General features: G+C 50.3%; 1 protein-coding gene across 4 annotated transcripts in view; it reads right to left on the reverse strand.

Annotated features, from left to right (window-relative positions):
• Positions 1 to 21,922, reverse strand: part of FAM120B (family with sequence similarity 120B) — a 90,557-nt gene that overhangs the window by 40,337 nt on the left and 28,298 nt on the right. For 3 of the 4 annotated variants that reach the window (XM_041746402.1, XM_041746408.1, XM_041746393.1), the window contains 3 exons: positions 15,022 to 15,123; positions 10,592 to 10,764; positions 7,175 to 7,267 (listed from right to left, as the gene is read on the reverse strand). In XM_041746402.1, the coding sequence (XP_041602336.1) occupies positions 7,175 to 7,267; positions 10,592 to 10,764; positions 15,022 to 15,123 (368 nt within the window). The other variant, XM_041746417.1, reaches the window with a different exon arrangement.

Genomic DNA, 21,922 nt, shown 5'->3' on the forward strand with positions numbered 1-21,922 from the left:
AATACATTTTATTTGAAGACTGATTCATGAAGACAAAGCACTCCTACGAGCACTGTAGCAGACACAGAAGTACAGCGACAGGTGAAAGTACTAAGCAAATCAGCACCCAAATACCGTCAATGCACAGATTCCATAAAAGTCATAAAAAACTCAGCTTCCACCCCAAATAAGTGAGAAGATATTTCAATTCATGGAAACAAAACTCACTGAGCACCCGCTGAACTGAGAACAGAGAAGACCCGGGTGGAGTGAAGCCGAGTGTGCAGTCCCGAGGGGCTGCAGCCCAGGGGTGCGAGGACAGCACGAACCCCAGGACCAGGACAGGGACCCTCAGGCAGAAGGAAGGGACAGACCCTGCAGATCTGGTGACATTGGTGAGGCGTCACTGGGCACACAGACAGCCGCCCCGCGCAGGTATCGCAGGTGAGCACAGGTCCTTCCAGCAGGAAAGGAATCCCTCGGCGCAGGGTGTGCAGGAGGCCGGGAGGCCAGGTCTGGGCAGCGCCAGCCTGTCGGGGGGCTTCGGGAGGGACGGAGGACACGGAAGGCCAGGCCATGGCCCAGCGTGACACCCCTGAGCATCCGTCCTGGGCCGCTGCCCCAGGTGCAAGCGACCTGCAGAGGGGAGGCCAGAGGCCAGTCTCAACATCCCGGGGCAGCGCGGCCGGGGGCAAGGGGACAGCAAGGACAGCAGAGTGGGGCGCCTGTCTGCCAATAGCTTCAGTTCTGAAGCTCCAGCACCGTGCGGGGCACCGGGACGCACACACGGAGCCTCCACACTGAGGCCGTCCCACCTGTGGCTGCTGCAGCTGCCAGGGTCCTGCGGTGCCAACAGACGCTGCGAGGGGGACACGCGAGGCTGTGCAGCAAGCAGCGTCTCTGCAGGGGACTCCTGCGTCCGCCCCCTCAGGGGCAGCTTAGCTGTGGGGCATCCATGCAGCCAGGTGGATCGTCTGGGCCCTTCTGCACCGTGACAGCGGGAGCCAGAGATGTCCCGAACGATGCACATGTCCCACTCGAACGACGCCTGGAAGGACGGCTGTGGCCACTGAGGATCTGTGCTTCCCTCGGGGCTCCACAGACCAGAGAAACGGCTCATTTCCGGCCGGGACGGCAGCGCAGGAAAGGCACGGGGTCGGCCAGCGTCACGAGAGCCCTCTCCTGCTCCTCCACAAACGTGCCTGCATCCCGGAGCTCACAGCCTCCAAAGTGTGCCCGGGGGACATGCAGTGTGACCGCAGGGCCAAGGGGCCAGGGCCCAGGAGGTGACAGGTCAGCTCCCCGTGACCGGCTGCTGGAGCTGGGAGGGCACCTCCCCCCAGCCCCCAAGACCTGGTCAGCCGACCCTCGGAGGAGCCCGTCTGGGTCCTGTGGGCACGAGGGTACCTGCTTGCCGCCACGTATCTAATCTGTCCAGGGAGTCTTCACCTTCTGTACTTGTGTCAACTTTAAAAGTTTCAATAGATTTGGGCGGCCCAAGTGGCTTAGCACCGCCTCGGCCCAGGACATGACCCCAGGGTTCCAGGATCGAGTCCCACATCGGGCTCCCTGCATGGAGCCTGCTTCTCCCTCTGCCTGTGTCTCTGCCTCTCTCTCTCTCCGTGTCTCTCATGAATAAATAAATAAATACAATCTTAAGGAAAAAAGTAGAATCTATTAAAGCTTTTACTTTTAATTTATTTTTTTTAAGATTGTATTTATTTATTCATGAGAGACACGGAGAGAGAGAGAGAGAGAGAGAGGCAGAGACACAGGCAGAGGGAGAAGCAGGCTCCATGCAGGGAGCCCAATGTGGGACTCGATCCTGGAACCCTGGGGTCATGTCCTGGGCCGAGGGTGGACGCTCAACCGCTGAGCCCTGCAGGGACCCCTGACTAAAGATCTTTTAATGGAAGATTTCTACAGTTGCTTTTACCCAGGAGGTTGTTTGGGGAGATGACAGGAAGCATGACCACGCAGCGGCGTCCCAGCCCAGGCCAACTCCCCGAGCACAGCCTGAGCCCGCAGCCTGCCTGCACCGCCTCCAAGGTCCCGCTCGTCCTGCCTCCAGCAGACAACAGTGTCTTCAGACCTCAAACGTACCGAGCACCTGACACTTGTACAGCATCCAGCAGGTGACGCGGAGGACGAACAATGAACAAGCCAACATCGATGACCCCCCAGCTCCCAAACCCCAAACCCAGACTTCAGCAGAGGTGGGCTGGACTCCAGAGCAGAATGTACCCTCACCAGCCCCATCAGGGGGCCTCAGCCACGACACCCACCTTCATCTCTCTCACAATGTAACAAGATAGAACTTTTCTTTCTCTCTAAAGAATGGTATAAAAATTACTGCAGGGACGCCCAGGGGGCTCAGTGGCTGAGCATCTGCCTTCAGCCCAGGGCGTGACCCCGGGGTCCCGGGATCGAGTCCCGCATCGGGCTCCCCGCAGGGAACCTGCTTCTCCCTCTGCCCATGTCTCTGCCTCTCTGTGTCTCTCATGAATAAATACTATCTTTAAAAAAATTACTGTAAAATATTTATAATTTTTCTAAAAAAACCAACAGCCTACTTTGCAAGGTATAGTGCCGTCCTCATGCCTGAGTGTGTTCTGGGCCCAGCACAGAGACCAGCGGCGTGCTCTCAGTCCTCAAGAAATGCCGTGCAGTGACCTTCCTCCTCAAAGGAAAGTTGCAGAAGCACTAGATAAGTCCTGGAGGTGAAGGGTGGCTGTTCCAGCTGACACCACCGAGGCCCCAGCAGGGGAGGGACGCAGAGCGTGGTGAGGAGCAGCAACGACAGGACATCAGGAGAACATTGCGCTTAGTGCAGGTGCCCAGGGGGCTGAGTGTCCAGAACAAGCGAGGTCGTCCTAAAGTCAGGTCCTGCCCGAGGCCCCCGGGGGATATGTCACCCAGGAGCTGCTGCCGGCATGGGCGCCGTGGCCCAGAGCACACATGCAGTTCACCCATCTGAGACGCCGTGTCCACAAGGACCCAGCCGTGCCCTGTGTGTGCACGGTGCCGCTGGCGCTGGGACGAGGGGCACGGCGCGCCGACACCAGCACAGCAGGTGCGCCCATAGCAGATCTCGAGAAGTCCTCCCTGTGGCACTGGAAGAGACACTGACAACACAGCACCCTCTGCTGAGACCCCAAGAACCCACCCCAAGCTGCTGAGCGAGGGGCTTCCCAGGTCGCTTGCTCGGCGAGACTGCCTACTGCCTAGCAGAGTGTCCCTCCTCACTCTGCAGACACCCCAACCTCGTCCTGTCCACATCCCTAACCCCGGGTGCCCACAGGGCTGCACGAGCCAAGTGTGTACAGTACGGTGCACACGCCGGGTCCCCGAGCACCGGCAGGGGACGGTCACGGCAGGTCCCGGCGGGCCTGCCCTCTGTGCGTGGGCACAGCAAGCGCCCCTGCACCTTCCTAATTACAGGTGATACCACTTCCCTTCTTCCCTTCTTCTCTCCCATGACTGCCGCAGGTTCAGTTCCCGTACTCCTCACCCCGAGAGCAGCCTCATGTCTGAATGAACGCGTGTGTGCACGTAATGCCAGCTGCTGTCTCCACGCGGAAAATCCCATCACGCGGATTATTAATGAATGTCACTCTGTACACCATTTTAAAGCTCTATTTGACCTGCTGGGACAAGAAAAATAACGCTGGGTGCGAACCTAACAGGGCATTTGAAGATTCCCATGAGCACCAGTGGGCAGGGGCACCAGGCCCTGCAGCCGTGTAGGTCCACAGCTTGTGGTGAAGACAAGGGTGGGGTACCAAAGGCACAGCTAAGCCCCTGACGACTGCCCCTGGGCAGTGGGAGCGGAGTGAGACCCGGAGGGCCATGCCCGCCACCTCATGGCAGCTCCACAACCAACCCAATCCCAGGGCGGCCACGAGGCCTCTGAAATCCATGTTTCCAGGCTCACCGCTGGTAAAACAAACCTGACCCACCCTTCCTCCTGGGACACTCGCCGCAGGGGCCCTCTGGGGGTCCCTGGAGCTGCCCAGTTACAGTCCCTCCAGGGAACCCAAGTCAGTCACAGCTGCCGCAGATCTCGCTTCTGCTGGAGAAGCTCAAACAACGGGGAAGGTTCCGGCCAGCCTGGCAAGCGCAGGGCCTGGGGGAGAGGACCCCACGCAGCGGGCACTCTCCTGCAGGTGCCCCCGCCCAGAAAAGACCCCTGGTGGGTGTCGAGAGCCGACTCCACCTCGGCTCTGCCCAAGAACAAGGCAGCGGTGGGACCACGCACACGAGTCCAACTGAGAGCACCCACGCGGTATTTACAAGGGGGAAGTCAGGCTCTGCCGTTTGTTCCTAAGAACTTGTTCAAGGTCATGCAATTAGCAGGGAAGGAGCCAGAATCAGCATCGACTCCAGTTCGTCCTACCGCCCACACGCACCAGGCAGATGGCACGACCTCCAAGTCCCCTTCCCTTCTGCCTACTTGGCTGCCTGTTTAATTCTACCAGGAGGGGAGATGAGAGCAGCAGGCCAGTGGCAGCAGGACAGCCGTCTGGGAGGAAGGCCACGCAGCTGGGGCTACAATCTAGTGTTAAGAATTGTATTAACCTACTAATAACTGAAAGTTCACTTTTTAAAATTGTGTTTTGCCAAAAGGAGGGACAGCCATCAGCTAACATCATCCCCAGTGGTGAAAAGCTGAGAGCTGGAAACAAGACGAGGATGTCCACTCTCGCCGCCTTTCTTCAACACAGGACTGCAAGTCCCAGCCACAGCAACCAGCCCAGGGGAAGCAACACAAGCGTCCACATGGAAAGGAACGAGTAAAACTCACTATCTTCAAATAACAAGATACTATACATAGGAAATCCTTAAGACGCCACCAAAAGATGGTTAGAACTAATCAATGTATTCAATAAAGCTGCAGGATACGACGTCAATACACGAAATCTGTGCCATTTCTATGCAGTAATAAGGAGCTATCAGAAAGAGAAATTAGGAGAATAGTCCCATTTACAACCGCATCAAAAAGAAGAAGATCCCCGGGAATAAATACAACCAGGGAGGTGAAAACCTGCTCTCTGAAAACTATAAACCACTGATCAAAGAACATGAAGATGACGTGAGCAAATGGAAAGACAGTCGTGCCCATGGGCTGGAAGAACAAGTACTGATAAAATGTCCATACTATCCAACAAAACACCCCACGAGCAGGTGCGCTACGATCACAGAGCTGGAGGTGTCACATCCCCGATTCCACGCCGTATTACAGGGCTACGGCCACCAAAGCAGTAGGTACTGGCATAACAACAAACACAAATCAACGGAACGGAGTAGAGAGGTCAAAAGTCAGCCTATGCATACGTGGCCAGTTACCTCCCACACTTATTACGAAGGGCCATCGCTAAAAAGACAAAAGGTAAGTGCCGGCGAGGACACGGAGAAAGGGGAACCCACGTGCGCTGCTGGTGGCAATGCAGGCTGGTGCAGCCTCCCTGGGGAACAGCGTGGAGGCTCCTCAAAAACCCAACATGGAACTTCCCCACATTCCAGCACGCAACTTCCCGGGATAAGTCACTGTCGTGAGGAGGCCGTGCAGCCCACGCTCACTGCAGCATCACTCACAGCAGACGACAGGCTATGCAGACAACCCGATGTCGGTCACCTGGTGAGTGCACTAAGGCGGTGTGGCGTATATTCCCGACGCGGCATTATTCAGCTATAAAAAAATTGAAATCTTAAAAAAAAAAAATAAAAAGGGAAATCTTGCCATTAGTGGGAACGTGAATGGACCTTGAGGACATTATGCTAAGTAAAATAAGTCCGAGAAAGACAAATACTGTGATTTCACGTCTCTGTGCAATCTTCTACACAGAGAACGGTGGTCACTGGGGGCAGGGACGGCTAAAGTGGGTGAAGGTCAGAAGGGACGTCCAGTGACGGCACTAGTAAGCGGCGGGCATCACGTCCAGCGTGCGGACCACGGTTAGCAATACTGTGCTGCGTATCTGAACGTTGCTGAGAGCATAAATATAAAAAGTTCTCATCACAAGAAAAAAATTCTGTAACTCCGTGCTGACGTATACTAAACGGACTTGCTGCGTGATCACTGCACAATGTACACAAACACCGCGGCACATAATGGGTCAATTACAGCTCAGAGACAAAGAATTCATTAAACTTCTAATAACCCAAAATTCACTTGTTAAAATTGTGCCTGGCCAAAAGGAGGAAAAAATATCCACTTTTAAAAATAACTTTCTTGAATACAATGTAACAAAACTGCTAACACACAAAACCTGGCACCGTCCCTTTAGTTGGACAGCTGGGAGGAGCAGTTTATGGGGTAAACCCGGCAAGCAGGAGTTGGGACATTAAGTCAGAAGTTATTTGTAAATGAAATGTAATAGTTTTTTTCCCCTGGAAAGACAAGTGAAAACTAATTCAATTAACTAGAATCTGTGGATAAAACTCCTTATCGTTACCCAATGGCATTTATAAAGCAAAGTCTTAAGTTTCCACCAACGACTGACCTGACCTTGGGTTTTCCCCTAAGAAACAGCCGCTGGATCTCACAGGGTGTGGCCGCAGAAGAGCAGCTGGGTTGGCCGCCAAAGGCCAGGTTGGGAAATGAAAGGAATACCGCCTCACCCCCCACCACCCCGAGGGGCAACACGGGAATAAAAGCAGCACAGGTGCGTGACCTGCACTACGCAACACTCCACAGCAGCGCCGGGAGGGGACACAGGCGGGCGCGGTGACCGGAGTCTGGGGGACCGGGCCTACAGACGGCAGACAGGACAGGGCGCGTACGGGCCAGACACTAACACCAGAGAAAGGCGTCCTAGTTTCCTACCGTCAGCAAGATACTAAGGGATCAAACCAACGACGGCCTTCGTGTTGCCACAATACTGACACGGGATTAACAACGACACGTTTCTCAGCGCTGGAATGAGGTGGCTCTTGTGAGCACGTGACCCAGTGTGACCGAGGTCTAGAGGGCACCTCCAAGGACGCGGGACGCCGTCTGCTCACAGCTCTGCTTGAACGTCACTAACCCCGCAGGACTCGGCATCATAAAAGCAGCGTGATTAAATACGCCTTTTGATCTCGTCTGTGGAACACCAACCAAAACTTTAGAAAACACAACAGAAGAAAAGGCGGGCAAGAGCGCGGACCCTCTGGTCAGGCAGGGGGTCTCCAGAACGGACAATCAGGCCCGTACCTGTAGGTCGACGAGCTGCACCGTGGACTTTCCTTGGAGGCACAAGGCCTGAGCAATGAAAGCATGCAGATCCTCCAGGCAAAGAGTGTCCACCTGAGAGGGAGAGAGAAGGAGAGGCAGTGTTAGCTCCGGGGAGAACGGACACTCTGCACGAGGCCCCGCAGCGGGCAGACGCCGGGGTCGGCAGGACTCTTCACGCACAGCCCACGGTGCACAACGCCCGGGACCACACTGCACAGGGCCCTGGTCACTCCGCAGCAAGGCGGAAGCTCTGCAACGCCTCGGAGGGGCCACGAGCCACCGCCAAGCCGGAGTCTTAGAGCAACACAGGGGATGGTTCCAGCCACCAGGTCCCAGAGCTGGCGACGTAGCGGTTTGCAGCGTGAGCTGGGGTGACCAAGGCCGGGATCAACCACCCCGCCAGCCCTGGCAACGCCTGCATACTCAGATCCCAGTTTAATGGAAACAGGACCCTACATACGAACCCCTCCAATCTTCCATGGAGTCAAGGGGTCCCACCAAACTGTTAGCAAGAACGAGGAGGGTGGGGATTGGGAGACAGATGGGGAACTCTGGTCTCAAGAATCGACAGCAATGAGGGCAGGGCCTGGGCACCACCTGCCCCCAGGTTCTGGGGCGGTGACCTCGCCAGCTCAGCCACCACACTCTCAACCAGAGGGAAGCAGCGCAGCGCTCCTGCTCACGGGCCCACCGCCAAAGTAACAATGCAAGAACTTCTTTCCAGACAGGAATGTGTTCTGCGGCAAGTAAAGGCTTGAAGGGAGCAAATCAGGATGACGACCACAGACCCACTGGTGAGAATGTCAATTCTTCCTCGTGATAAAAAGGCTAGTGTTTATTCCTGATAGAAACGACCCCACCATAAACCAGAAAGACAGTTCCCTAGGGACTCCTGCTCTCCCACTGGCCTCTCCTGGAGAAGCCAATACTCCGGGCGTCGCTCACCTCGGCCCCACGGAAGGCACTGGCCCCATCACTACCCTGCCCTGCTCCATCCTCCAGGACCTGTTGCCTCTGTGTAAACGACAGCTGTGGCTAACAAAAAATCCACAGACGTGTAGTGCTCAGGACCAAGAAGAAAGCTCCCAGTCTACGGGAGCAAGACCAAGCAGAGAACACAGGTTTTTACTCCATAAACCCCCATCGCTCTCCACTGGGACTGGGCTGGAATATAATTCTGCTTCTCCCCATGAGCAACTTTTCAAGAAGGCTGATCTTAAAACACCAACTTAGAAAAGAGAAGTACGCCGTGTGCCACAGCTTTCCCAGGTAACCAAGGTAGTAAACAGATCTCGACCACTAGAGTCTTGGTAACGCCAGACGTTTTAGGATTTTACATAATGCATATGACCACTTAAAGCACTTGCTCTACTACAGGTTATGGAGACCACGTACCCTTGCTACGATGTACTCACCCTTCCAGAGAGGCTCTCAGGTAAGCGTTTAAATACAAAGCGGTCGTGCTGTCGCTGACTTGGAGGGTATGAGACCATTTCGTTTCTCTACGGGTTCTGGATCCCATGTCACACAAACATCTTATCCATGGAAAGACAATATTTTTATAAATTTATCTTTTAAGCCTTATGAAACCCTACGAGATTAACCCAGTGAATAATGCTACAGTTCCATCTTAATCTCAGAGCTGCCACTGATGTGGCGATTCGTTATTTTTTGGTTTCAAGAAGTTCCAATTTAAATATGCTCTTTAAGTCAAAGTAACATCGTATGTCTGCCTCACGCTGACCCACACTAGAGAGATCTGTATTTAAAGGTCATCATTAGTGCTTTCAGAAAGAAGGTAAAGGTGGAAATTTCCCTCCTGACGCGTCTCTGCTTCAGGGTCACAGAGATACAGGAGATGTGAAGCTCCTGTTATGCGCGGTGGACTTTTCCTGCTGGACACGGATTTCCATGACGGTCACCTGCACGAGTGTGAACAGGTTCAACCACCCGCGTCTCTTACGGGTAAAAGGAAGTCAAATGTGTGTCCACGGAGTGACCGTCCACACGCACACAGATGGAATCAACAAGCAAAGACACTTATGTTTCTGGATGAGAGCTCAGCTCCCCACAGCCCCACTTCGGCTGTGGACTAAGACATGCCGGACAGAAAACATTAATTCATATGTGCTTGCATTATTTAGCAAATAAGATTTTTTGAAAAGCGGTTTTACACTTAAAAATCCACCCTCTACTCATTTATATTGCTAAGTCTGGTACCAAAACCTCCTCAAAACAGTAAAGCAAAAACTAAAGTTTACATTGGTGCATGTGACACCAATAATGAAGCAGTGAAATCTCGGAGTTGTTGAACCATACCACATTGTCACAGAAAGCAAAATCCACAACTAGCGAGAGCCACACTGGCAGAGCCAAAAGAAAACAACAATTTAGGAAAGAAAAAGGAAAATCAGTATTGAGCTCCCTTGAAGTGGACTCCGGAACAAGAGTGAGATTCTTTTTTTTTTTTTTAGGATTTTATTTATTTATTCATGAGAGACACATGGCAGAGGGAGAAGCAGGCTCCATGCAGGGAGCCCGATGTGGGACTTGATCCCAGGACTCCAGGATCACACCCTGGGCTGAAGACAGGAGCTTAACCGCTAAGCCACCCAGGGATCCCCCGAGAGTGAGATTCTTAAAGACAATCAATAATTCATAAAGTAAATTTGGGTCTGAGAAACAGTCACATAAGTCTCTCTAATCCAGGCGAATGAAAATGTGATGTTTGTGTCAGAGGAGACCCAGGTCAAGCATGTGTGGAGGCCAGAGTAGAAGCCAAGACAGCTCAACAGCATCGAGGACAAGAGGTCTAAGGGGATAAAGAAAGCCGTGATTGCAAAGGACTTTGTTTTCATTGTAGTTGTGACAAATTGTGAGACAAAATCATTTCAAAATAATACAGCCAGGGACGCCCGGGTGGCTCAGGGGTTGAGCATCTGCCTCTGGCTCAGGGCCTGACCCCGGGGTCCTGGGATCGAGTCCTACATCAGGCCCCCCTGCAGGGAGCCTGCTTCTCTGGATAAATTCATAAATATAAGATTAATGACTTCAGGGCAGCCAGGGCTGCCTGCCTTCTCGCCATGACACGGGGCCGCCGACAGGCCCAGTCTCCCTCACGGTGACAGCTGCAAGGAGAGGCACGCTGCGCCCAAGTGCTGGGAAGCAAGAGCAAAGTGAGCGCAGGCTCCCCTACCTGCAGGGCCTCCCACGCCTCGACCCTTGTGTGCATCACCAGCCTCTGCCAGGGCCTCGGGCACGTGCACCCATAGGGAAGCCATGTTCTCGTGAGATGACAGCAAGGGACGAAGTGACACGGGGACGCACTGTGGCCAGCCCAGAGCCTTGCAGCCCACAGAATCACGGGAGGCGGGCGGGAGTGAGGGCCGGGGTTACCTGCACGAACAGGTAGGTCAGCAGGCAGCACAGCGCCCTAAAGGGGTTCTCAACCGCCTGCAGCTCTTCTCTGGACGATGAAAGGTCGAAACAGCCGAGCAGGGCCTCCATGCGCCGGGCTTGTGTCCCTGGCTCTTGGTTCAGCCACAGTAATTTCAAATTAGGTGTTCCTCCTAAACAAAAACACACACAGCCCATTTACCATGATCCCTTGCAGCAGCGACGTCAAACATGCTTCTTGGAGGAATATGGTAAAAGGATGAAAGACACTGCTGTCTTTTCTTCCCAACACCCCTGGGCTTTAAGGGTAAAAGGATGGAGAGTTCACACGAACAGCCCTTCTGGTGAACAGAAACACACCTCCCAAGGCCAGCGTATGTCCTTTCTTGAAGGGCTGTGTTTTGAGGGAAACTGGGACTTTTCTCCTACGGGTGCAGCATCCTGCGGTGTTAACAACACTCTTCAGAGCACGTGTACAAGGTCCTGTGTGACTGTGGGAAAGCACTCAGCCACCAGGGAACACTGGTGCACACACCAACGTACCCTCTTTGCTTGCCCCCTTCTTCCCCGCGACCAGCAGGTTCACACCTTGGTGCAGAGACTGTGAAAAAGGCATTTTCCCGGGTTCTGCAAGCAAAGTCTGCTGTGCCAGGTGTGATGCCAGTGGTCTGCACTCAACAGCCCAGCGGCTTGGATGCAGGGCATCTGTGCACCCATGCTTTGGAAAGCACGTCCAGAAGACTGTTAAAAGAAATTCCTAAAATACGATTTCTAGTGTTTCATTTCTGTCTTCTATATATATATGCTAAAATTATTAAAGTTTAAAAAACACACAAAGCAAACCTTACTCATTTACTTAAAATCACAACACATGCCCCGTGAGTCTGGAGGAGGAACAACAGAGGCCCTGCTGGTCCCTGCAGAGATGGGCACAGGTCCCGGGCCGAGCCGGGTCCTGCTCCGGGCAGCAGGGTCACGAACATTCAACACCAGCCTCGAGAGCTGGAATGGCTGAGGCCTAAATGTCCCACAGGTCTACTACAGAATCAAACCCATAACCAAATGGTGTCAGAACTAAAGGACTCAAAGAAGCGGCTCTCCTCGTTTCCCTTACATTTCTCACAGTGCCATGTAATATTCTCGGCCAGGTATCTCTCACCACCGAAGATGAAACAACCCAGCAAAAGTCACCTGCTTTCTGAAACGTCTGAAGTGTTTCCTTCATCAAAAAACTTCTTCATTATTTATTTTGGAGAGAAATAAACATCACTTTTCTCTTGAAAGAAAGAATATAGTGAAGACAACCGGCAAAAAACAATCTATGGCCCCAGTTCATAAGACAGAGATTTCATTCCAATATAATCACAAGGGTCAGCCATGACTTCTTCAAAACATACTTTTCAGAAAAATAATCATCTTGTAGGGTCAGCAAACTATAGCCCATAGGCCAAGTCCAGCTCACTGCCTGCTCTTCTGGCCCATACACTAAGAATGGTTTCTATATGTTTAAATGATTGAAAAAAAAATCTAAAGAAAAATAGTATTTCACAACATGGGAAAATTATGTGAAAGGCCAATTTCAATGTCCCTAAATAGAGTGTCCCCACAATGGCACAACACTCATCCGTGTTTCGTCTGTGGCTGCCCGCGCAGTCTGAGCACAGGGCTGAGCCGCTGCAGCAGAGACCACGCTGCCCCCAAAGCCAAAAACAGAGAAGTCGGCCAAGACCTGATCAAAGGTAAGTGATGAATGTCACATTATCACAGTTATTTCCATACTCAAGTAGTTGAAAAACATTTTTTCTGATTCTAAAAGTCAGTCACCGTAAAACAAACAAAACCCCAGGAAAAGAAAGCGTAAGAAAAGAAAAACATTCCTAAGCCCACCACCCAGATACAGCCGTATTTTAAAGTACAGCTTCCAGTCCTTTTCTCAATGCATATAAAACATCTGTGCACACAGCTGAGGGGCCAAGTCCCCACGAGAGTGGGGGATGGACAGTGAAGCTGCACCTTGCATTTCATTCGCTCACACACAGAGGCTAATACAAAAAGAACAAGACCCAAGAGGTGTACTGAAGGCCAAGTACGGTGGCAGCAAGAAGCACGAGAGGTCCCGACCGGTGACTCTCCGGTGGACATTACTCCCAGTCTTGGTGTCATCTGGGGATTTGTTAGAATTGCACATTCTAGGAGGACCTGGGTGGTTCAGACCCAGTGGGCTGGGCGTCCCACTCTTGGTTTTAGCTCAGGTCATGGCTTCATGGGTTGTGGGACCGAGCTCTGCATGGAGCCCCACGCTGGGCTCTGCACTCAGTGTGGAGTCTGCTCCAACATCCTCTCCCTCTGCCCTACCTGCCCCCAGTGCTCACGCTCAGGTGTGTGTGTGTACATGCACCCTCCCTCTCTCTCAAATAAACAAATAAATAATAAACAAATAAATAAATAAACAAATAAAAAAAAAAAAAGAATTGCAAATTCCTGGTCCAGGCTTACTACTCTAATTGCAGGGGTCAGGAAGCAGCACCTGTGGGAACCCCCTCCAGGTGGTCTGGATACAAGTCTGAATACCACTCAGTATCCTTCTGCAAAACAGCTAGAAATCATTTACACAGACAAGAATAATTCAGCAAAAACAAATGGGTTCTTGAGATCTAATGATAAAATAGATTACAGAAAACCACCAGTTTGAAAAACCATGTCCTCATAAATCTACTATCAGAGAATTTTAATCCTAAATTCAATCAAGAATTTATTTGGTCGAGAACTAGGTACTGAACACCCGTTTGCATATTAACATAGGAGACAAGACCCCTCTGCAGCCCTTCTCCAGAGACCGAGGATCCTGGTCTTCAGTGCAAGCCAAGAGACTCTGGGGTGTTGGGGTGTTTGACTCATTTTATGTCACACACAGGACTCGCTGGCTGCACAGGGACCTCTGAGGATCCCACCTAATGGCCTTCCTAAGTACCGTCCACAGAGATCCACTTCTCAGTTGGCAGATTTCATCATCTTAAGCCACAAGGTGTGAATTTGTTTGAAGGATCATTTAGATTAGTTCTCTTCTCCAGCCTCCGCTTTAGCTCAAAACCATTTGGCGTTTTCCTCGTGGATCAGAAGGGTTTTTATTAAGTCACACTCTTGGCATTTTTGCATCACGATGCGTGTAAGCACACACGGAGTGAGCCACTCCTGTAAGGGGTCTGTAACCAAAGCAGTGCCAAGGACAACGCCTGCCGGAGCCCAGAACCCGTCTCTGCGATCGCTGCGTGCTTCCAGAGCTTATTAGAGCATTTTAGGGAGCGGCCTTTAAAACCAACTAAAATGATGATGGATAGTCACATGTTCTCTTAATTCAAACCATGAAGAAAACTGGAATAATCCCTCTTCATATTATTTTTGGAAAGATACAATAAGATGGAAATTATATACATAATAAAACATTTCTGAAAAATTATTCCGGGTATCCTTTAAAAATAGCTCTTGCTCTAAAAACAGATGTCAATTTATCTTTGTTTTTTTTCTTTTTTGATAAATACCTTTATAGGTTTGAATATGTTATTGACTGAGGAAATAGGGAAATATTCCCTATAGTAACTCTCCTCACCTTCCCTCCCAATACAATTCCATTTTTAAGAAAATTATTTAGCAGCGCTCATCCCCTTATTAGGAAAACTACAGGCCTGCATGATGGGAACGGCAGTGGCACAAGAGCATCTGACACAAAAATGGAATATCAAAGTTTTGGAAAAACACTTGTTCTGTGAAACAATGGCAGGGAACCCTAAAAATAAACCCTCAGCACGGTCACCTTCTTTAACCTGCCTGCCTGTAGGACGCTACCCCCCACCCATGGATTCTCGACTTTCCTCCGGTACTAAGAGCTCACAGGAAGAAAGGACTTCAGCTGGTGTTCAGGTGAGCCTTGTTTTTCTTTCCCTCCCATTACAGGTTTTAAGGGAACACTCATGAAGAGACACCTTATTTTTCCAGCTGAAATAACCTTCCTTTATCTTTATCTTCCTTTCCATCAAAACATACTTCCCGTAGTAGGAGGAAGGCGAGAGCTGATTTCAAGCAGAATATCGAGCATCCAACCCTGTTAATGTGGCAGATACTTGCTGAGCGCACCCGGGTACTGGGACCTGGGGATCAGGCCGCAAGCACTCAGCCCCCTGCGGCCCCAGGGCTGGGCCGCTCTGGGTGTCCTGCTGTCAGACCCCGACCAGGAGACCGGTCCATCCATGCGACGCCCATCCCTCTGCCGCTTTAGAACGTCATCACACAAATACCCCCCTGTGGGCCCAGGGATGAAATGAAGGTTAGCATATGTGCAATTCTGGAAAAATGTTTCCACAGAGGCCCCATTATTGGGCTTGCATCGCATGCTGCACAAATCAGTGACTTATTTAAACCAAAGCTGTCTGTACCTGGAATGTTCATCTGCAGAGGCCTGACGAGGTCCGGGTGCCTCAGTGGGTTCCCGGAGTACACGAACCACTCCTTGACGGTGGGGCAGGTGCCGGTGCCATCTGAGTAAAGACAGCTGGATCAGTGGATGCGCGCGAGTACCAACATTCGTCACCAGGATAACAGGATAACATCCAAGGCCACCAAGAGGGACCTCGGGCATCCGGGAGTGGGCCCCCTACCCTCTGGTCTCACTTCAACAAGAGCAATGACCTCTGGGGTGGGGGAGCCGGCAGGATGACCTGGGAAATACACCTGGGGCGGAGATCACCACCCAGATGGCCCCTACGACGTCCTCCCCTCCTGGGGCCCACACTGCTCCACACAGCAGCTAGGGAGAAGGACAGCCCTTTCTCGTCTTCAATCCACTCCTCTGTGTGACTCTCGAGACTATTATTACATTAGGTAATTCAAAAAGCTAGTAGCAATCATCTACAACAAAGCCACTTCTGTAGGTTGGATTAATTGCTATTGAAAATTCAGTCTGTCTTCCGTTCTCCCATGAGCGAAGGTGGAAGGTGGCTTTCCTGCACGACGTGCTCACCTAGCTCGGGGCCACCAGGCTGTTGTCTCTGCAGGACCCCAACCCCTGCCTCCCCTCCCCCAGGGCCCTCAAGGCTGTCCCCCCTGGCCCCTGGGGACCTGGCTTCCTACCTCACCTGGGCCCAGCCCTGCTCAGACCATCTTCACTCACCCCATCCCACGCCCTCTCCATGTCAATGCAGGCTGTGTAGTTTTTGCTTTTTGACAATGAAAATTTGACCAGGCTGCTGGTCCTAATTGAGATCCCGCAAGAGCAGCCCATGGCGCCAGCATGTGAGTTCAGACTGGGAGCCCACGGAGCTCCCCAGGCCCCACCGCCGCACACCATTTGCCCCAGGACTCTCCCCGAGACCTGCGCAGGGACTTGGAGGGCTCCTGAGTCTGCGGCCGGGCCCCCCGGGAACCTGGCTTGTGGCTCACGTCCTGCTCCTCAGCAGGAATTCCGTGCATCCTGAAACTCCCCGTGCCTTCTCTCACCTCCTTGGCCCAGACCTGCTTCCCTCCACCCACCCTGGCCCGCGCCCCCCACGCCCAGACGTCTGTGCCATCGACCGTGGCTCTCTGGCCGACACCGCACCTGCCTACTTGCTCCCCTCACTGGCCCCCCGACTGAGCTCCTGGTCCAGATGGAGACCTCTTCACGGCCTCAGTCCCCAGCACGAGGCCGGCTAACTCTAAGCTCAACAAATACATTCAAATTACCCAAATTTCACACATACAAAAAGAAAAAGGAAAAAAAGAAAATTCTGAGCAGTATTCTTATAGCTGTTCGCCCCCCCCTCCCCCGGATGTAATCCTCTTGGCCTAGGTATTCATTATACTAAAAAAGTCAACAGAGTGAATGGTATTTTAAGTTGCTCGTTCTGAAAGGAGAGAACTCTCTCACCCGAAGTCAGACCTCGTGAGGTTCAGTACCTCACTCCAGTCAGCCCGCCATCTCCTTGGGAGATTACTGAAACGTTTATACAACCACACTTTATCCCATCTTTCATCTGGAACTGTTCTAAACCTCCAAACACCGGAGCTTAGGGCTGGCTTCTCAGAGCTTTACTTCTCAGTCCTGTAAGAAGGTGGCAGCGTCATGATAGGCACCGGTACCATTTATTAGACAGCAGGTGGATCTCCAATAAGACCTAGAGAGCGGACGCCTGGGGGTCAGCGGTGCGGCACCTGCCTCGGGCCCAGGGCATGACCCCGGGGTCCTGGGATGGAGTCCCCACTGGGCCCCCAGCATGGGGCCTGCTTCTCCCTCTGCCTGTGTCTCTGCCTCTCTCTGTGTCTCTCATGAGAAAATAAATAAAATTTAAAAAAAAAAAAAAAAAAGGAAAGAATATGAAGAGAAAACACATAAGAAAAAGAAAAAAATTATTTAAACAATATCTGGTCGCAAAGTTTATTCCATAGGTCCTTTTGTTTCTGCTTTTCAATTAGTGTAAACATCTTCCTCCTGTCTTCCTCGGGGCACGTATGCCTCTGGGCTGACAGCACAGGCGGGAAAGGCAGGACGAGCGAGCGGGCAGGTGGGGATGTGTCAACATCTACAAAGATTAATAAGCTTTACAGTCTGGATAATGACTTTTCCAAACGTAACTATTCAGATGATAGCATTTTCACTTTTAATCCAAATTACTGCTCCTACAGACACAGTTAAACTCCCCAGTCCTTCCAAGATCCAGGGCTAGACGCAACGTGTTACCTGAGATCCTCTTAAACAGGTATTACTGAAAAATCCTAGAGTTCGGCCTACATAATTTCAAAGGTTTTTCTATAAACCTCCTTAAAGAAAACAGAGGCAATAAACTCTTTAGACATTGGTCTGAGCAATATTTTTTTGGATTTGTCTCCTGAGGCAACAAAAGCAAAGGCAACAAAAGCAAAAATGAACCACTGGGACTTCATCAAACTAAAAAGCCTCTCCCCAGTGAAGGCAACAGTCAACAAAGCCAAAAGGCAACCTACTGAATGAAAGAAAATATTTATGAGTGATGTATCCAACAAGGCATCAGTATCCAAAATATATAAAGAATTTATGCAACTCAACACTAAAAAACCAAACAATCTGATTTAAAAGTGGGCAGAGGAACTGAATGGAGATTTTTTCCAAAGAAGACTTACACATGTTCAATAGACACGTGAAAATATGCTCCACATCAGTCATCACCAGGGAAATGCAAACCAAGCCACCATGAGAGGTCACCTCACACCGGTCAGAATGCCTAAGATCAACACAGGACAACTGGATGCAGAGAAAAGGGAGCCCTGTGCACTGCTGGTGGGAACGCAAGCTGGTGCAGCCACTCTGCAAAACAGTATGGAGGTTCCTCAAGAAGTTAAAAATACAACTACCATGTGATACAGTAATTTCATTTCTGGGCATTTACCCAAAGAAAATGAAAACATGAATTTGAAAAGACATACGCACCCTTAGGTTTGTTGCAGCTCTACCTACAATAGCCACGATGTGGAAGCAGCCCGTGTCCATCGACTGATGAACGGATAGAGCTGGATACACACACATAACACACACACATACACACACGGCCATAAAAAGGACAAAATTCTGCAACAACGTGGATGGACCTAGAGGGCCCCATGCTAAGTAAAATAATCAAGACAAAGACAAATACCTTATAATTTCACTTATATGTAGAATCTAAAAACAAAACAAGTGAACAAACAGAAACAGACTCATAAATACAGAGAAGAAAGTGGTGGTTGCCAGAGACAGGGGGATGGGATGATGGATGAAATCAGGGGAAGGGGATTAAGAGGAAACGGGGATGAATGTACAGCATACGGAACACAGTAATACTGGACTAATTTTGTATGATGATAGACAGTGACCACACTTAATAGGCTGAGTATTTTGTAATTCATACAAATGTTGAGTCACCATGTTGTACACCTAAAATGAATATAATCTTGCATGTCAAGCATAATTCAATTAAAAACTTAAAAAATTAAAAATAAAACTGCCTAAATAAGAAAAACAAAATTTCAGAGGTTTTAATCTGGCATGCACTTTGAAACTATAGCAGAAATGGTTGCAACAATTTGGTCTGACTGAATTAGAATGAAATAATCTTCTTAAATGCCTAAAAATCAAGAAAAAGAGAAGAGGAAAACTGAGTTTGGCAATGCCTAAAAGGAAAGGCTGATTTTCTCACTCAAACTTTCAGTTTGTTAGGCTCTATGTTCAAAGGGGTAAAGAAGTTAAGAAAAGTGCTTTGCTAGTTTAACTCCCTTCAAGCGGTGACATTTTATACAGAAAATGGAAAACGGACATAATCAAACGTGGTCTTCTGCTATTCCCAGAGGACACACACAGACACACCGACCCACTCTATACAGTCCTCTACGTGTAACGAGGACACTTTCCCGGCAAGCAGAGCTGTGAAATGTGCACACATGCAGGCCCCTGCCCACGGAGACGCCACGTAGCTTATGCTGACCACTGTCACCTGGCCTGCAGGGGCGGCAGCAGGCAAGGGGGACTGACGAGAAGCAATCACCACCTCTCAATTACTGGGATTTTCAAGGTGAACAACCAACCCTCAGGCTTTTCTAGAAAAATATCTGTCCTTACAGGTCTGTAATATTTTTATGGTGCTGGTATAATTTATATGTGGCCTTAGTCCTGAAAAAAATTTAAAAATTCCCCACACATACTTTTTTACACATACCTAGGATCTTCATGAGCTGATGGCCTGTCAGTGCTTTGTGAAGGCGCCATCCATCTGGACCGCCCCATGCCACCCACCAGCCTCCTGCAGCCGCGTGTTCCCACAGTGTCACTGGGGCAGCAGGAGGACAGCACGCCCTGGCCCAGCCGCAGACAGCCGCCTGTGTGCACGGCCCTTCCCCTGCCCTGCTGACTGCACAGACGTAAAGGAGAACAGGGCAGGCTTTGCCTTTGGCATCCTCCTAGTTTCTTTTCTATTTCCTGAAATTTACAAGGCTTCACAGTGAAGTAAGCTAAGACTTTCACTAGGACACAAAGTTAGAATCTGAAGTAAATTAATCGTCATGAAGGCAGAGTGGGCTGCGGGTGGCACGACTGCAAGGTCTCTCCCCATTTCAGGGCCTTCCAAATAGCACACATTCAACTAGACAAAGTACGTGTAGGGGTGCTGCCGGCCAACCCGCCAACATCGCCGGCCAGACCAGCTCTCCATTGCACCCATCATCAGGGACTGAAGCACCAGCGTTCAAGTCAGTGCTTATGCCTTCTGCCTCAGACCTCCAGTGTCTGAGCCCTGAAGGGCAGGGGCGCAGCCGCTACAGTTAAAGGCCCCATGGACGCAGCCTAATGAAGCTTGAGGCAAGCCCTGAAGGGATCAGGTATGTTGACTGCCTGACGGAACACAAGGCGAGGCCCTTCAGAAGTCCACCAGCAGCCCCAGGCCCAGCAGTGATGAGCTGATGGACTGAGTGGACTAGGACTGTGCTGTGCAGAAGTTCAAGGACCTAAAGGCAAGCATGAAGACATGGGGCTGGGGGAAAAAGACAAAAAAAAAAAAAAAAAAAAACAGCTGAAAAACACAGTATGTGAAATGGACATTTCATTTAGTAGCAGATTAGATGGGTTAGTAGATTAGATGCTGCGGAAGAAAGGCTCAGTAAACTTGAAATAAGAGCAACAGGAACTACCCAAATTGCAGCAGAGAAAAGAGGCGGAAAAGCAAGACTTGGAGTGTAATGGGCATCGTGAACAACAAATCAAGCCTGCAGCTGGGGGTCCAGAGTGAGAGCAGAAGCAAGAGACCCAGGAGACAGCGCTTGGTGAAATCACATTCTTTGTTTTCCCCAAATTTGAGAGGAAATGTAAACCCACTGATCCAAGAAGCTCAAGAATCCCAAGCAGAATAAACGCAGTGTATCACTCCCAAGCTTGGCTTCAACAAACTGCTGAAAACCAGCGCTTCACAAAACCTGATGGCCAGCCAGCCAGAGGGTAGCATGCTTGCTGTAGGCAGGGAACGACAGAGGGGCCACGACACCAGGGACAAGTAACAGCATCTTCACAGCACCTGAGATTCCATATATAGCAGAATTACACATCTGAATAAAGATATTGTCAGGAAATAAAATAAGCACCGTAAGAGATGTAAAAGCAAGTTCTCTTAAAGAAAGATGATACTAAAGGACACGTGGATCTCCACAAAGGGATGGAGAGCGCCGTCTCTTCAAATCGATGCACTTGAAAGACTTCTCATCTGTAACCTCCTCTAAAAGCCACTGACTGTTTAGGATAAGGGTTGGACAATGGTAAGATAGCCAGTGGGCCACATCTGACTTGGGTTCTTTCAGTCCGAAAGCTGTAATGCTTTTCACATTATTTTAAATGACTGGAAAATTATCAAACAAAGAATATTGTGACACAGGAAGAATATATAAAATTCAAATTTTGTGACATAGGAAAAGTAGATTAATCTTTATTGAAACACAGCTGTACTCCTCAGGGGACAGACGGTCACGTCTGCACACAGCAGCAAAGCTGTGTCTGTTACAGGACTAGAGGGGGCTCTCAAAGCCTAAAATATTTATCACACCTGGCCCTTCACAGAACACGTTTGCCGGCCACTGGTTTAAAGCAAACACAAGAATCATATTATGGGGTTTTAAAGGTATGCATAATCTCAAAAGACTGCACACTACGTGTAACGACCGAACATTTATGTAACATTCCTGCAAAAACCAAGATTCAAGGGGATCCCTGGGTGGCGCAGCAGTTTGGTGCCTGCCTTTGGCCCAGGGCATGATCCTGGAGACCCAGGATTGAATCCCACATCGGGCTCCCAGTGCATGGAGCCTGCTTCTCCCTCTGCCTGTGTCTCTGCCTCTCTCTCTCTCTCTGTGACTATCATAAATTTAAAACAAAACAAAACAAAAAAAAAAACAAGATTCAAGAGACCAAGGACAAACTAGTGTGAACAGGAGACGGGGCCAGAGGGCAGCAGAAAGGGGCCGCATGAGAGAGCGCCTTCTGGGGATGGACCACTTCTGCATCTGGACACAGAACAGAACGCACACAACTCAAGACCTGCAGTCTAGTTAATAAGGCTGCAGCAATGTTAATCTCCTGGCTCTGATACCATCTGTGAGGGAACCTGGGACAAGGGTACATCAAAGTCTGTTACTATTTTTGCCAACCCCCTTGAGTGTATGATTATTTCAAAATAAGTTTAAAAATATACAAGAGACATAAAGCAACAATAGCAAAAATGATGGGAAGACAAAAGTTGACAGCTGTGAGGTTTTTACATCACACACAATGTGGTTGTAAGAGAAGGCAAACTGTGAAGCTTAAATGTACGT

This window comes from Vulpes lagopus, chromosome 1, assembly GCF_018345385.1.
Source record: "Vulpes lagopus strain Blue_001 chromosome 1, ASM1834538v1, whole genome shotgun sequence".
Taxonomy (NCBI): Eukaryota; Metazoa; Chordata; class Mammalia; order Carnivora; family Canidae; genus Vulpes; species Vulpes lagopus.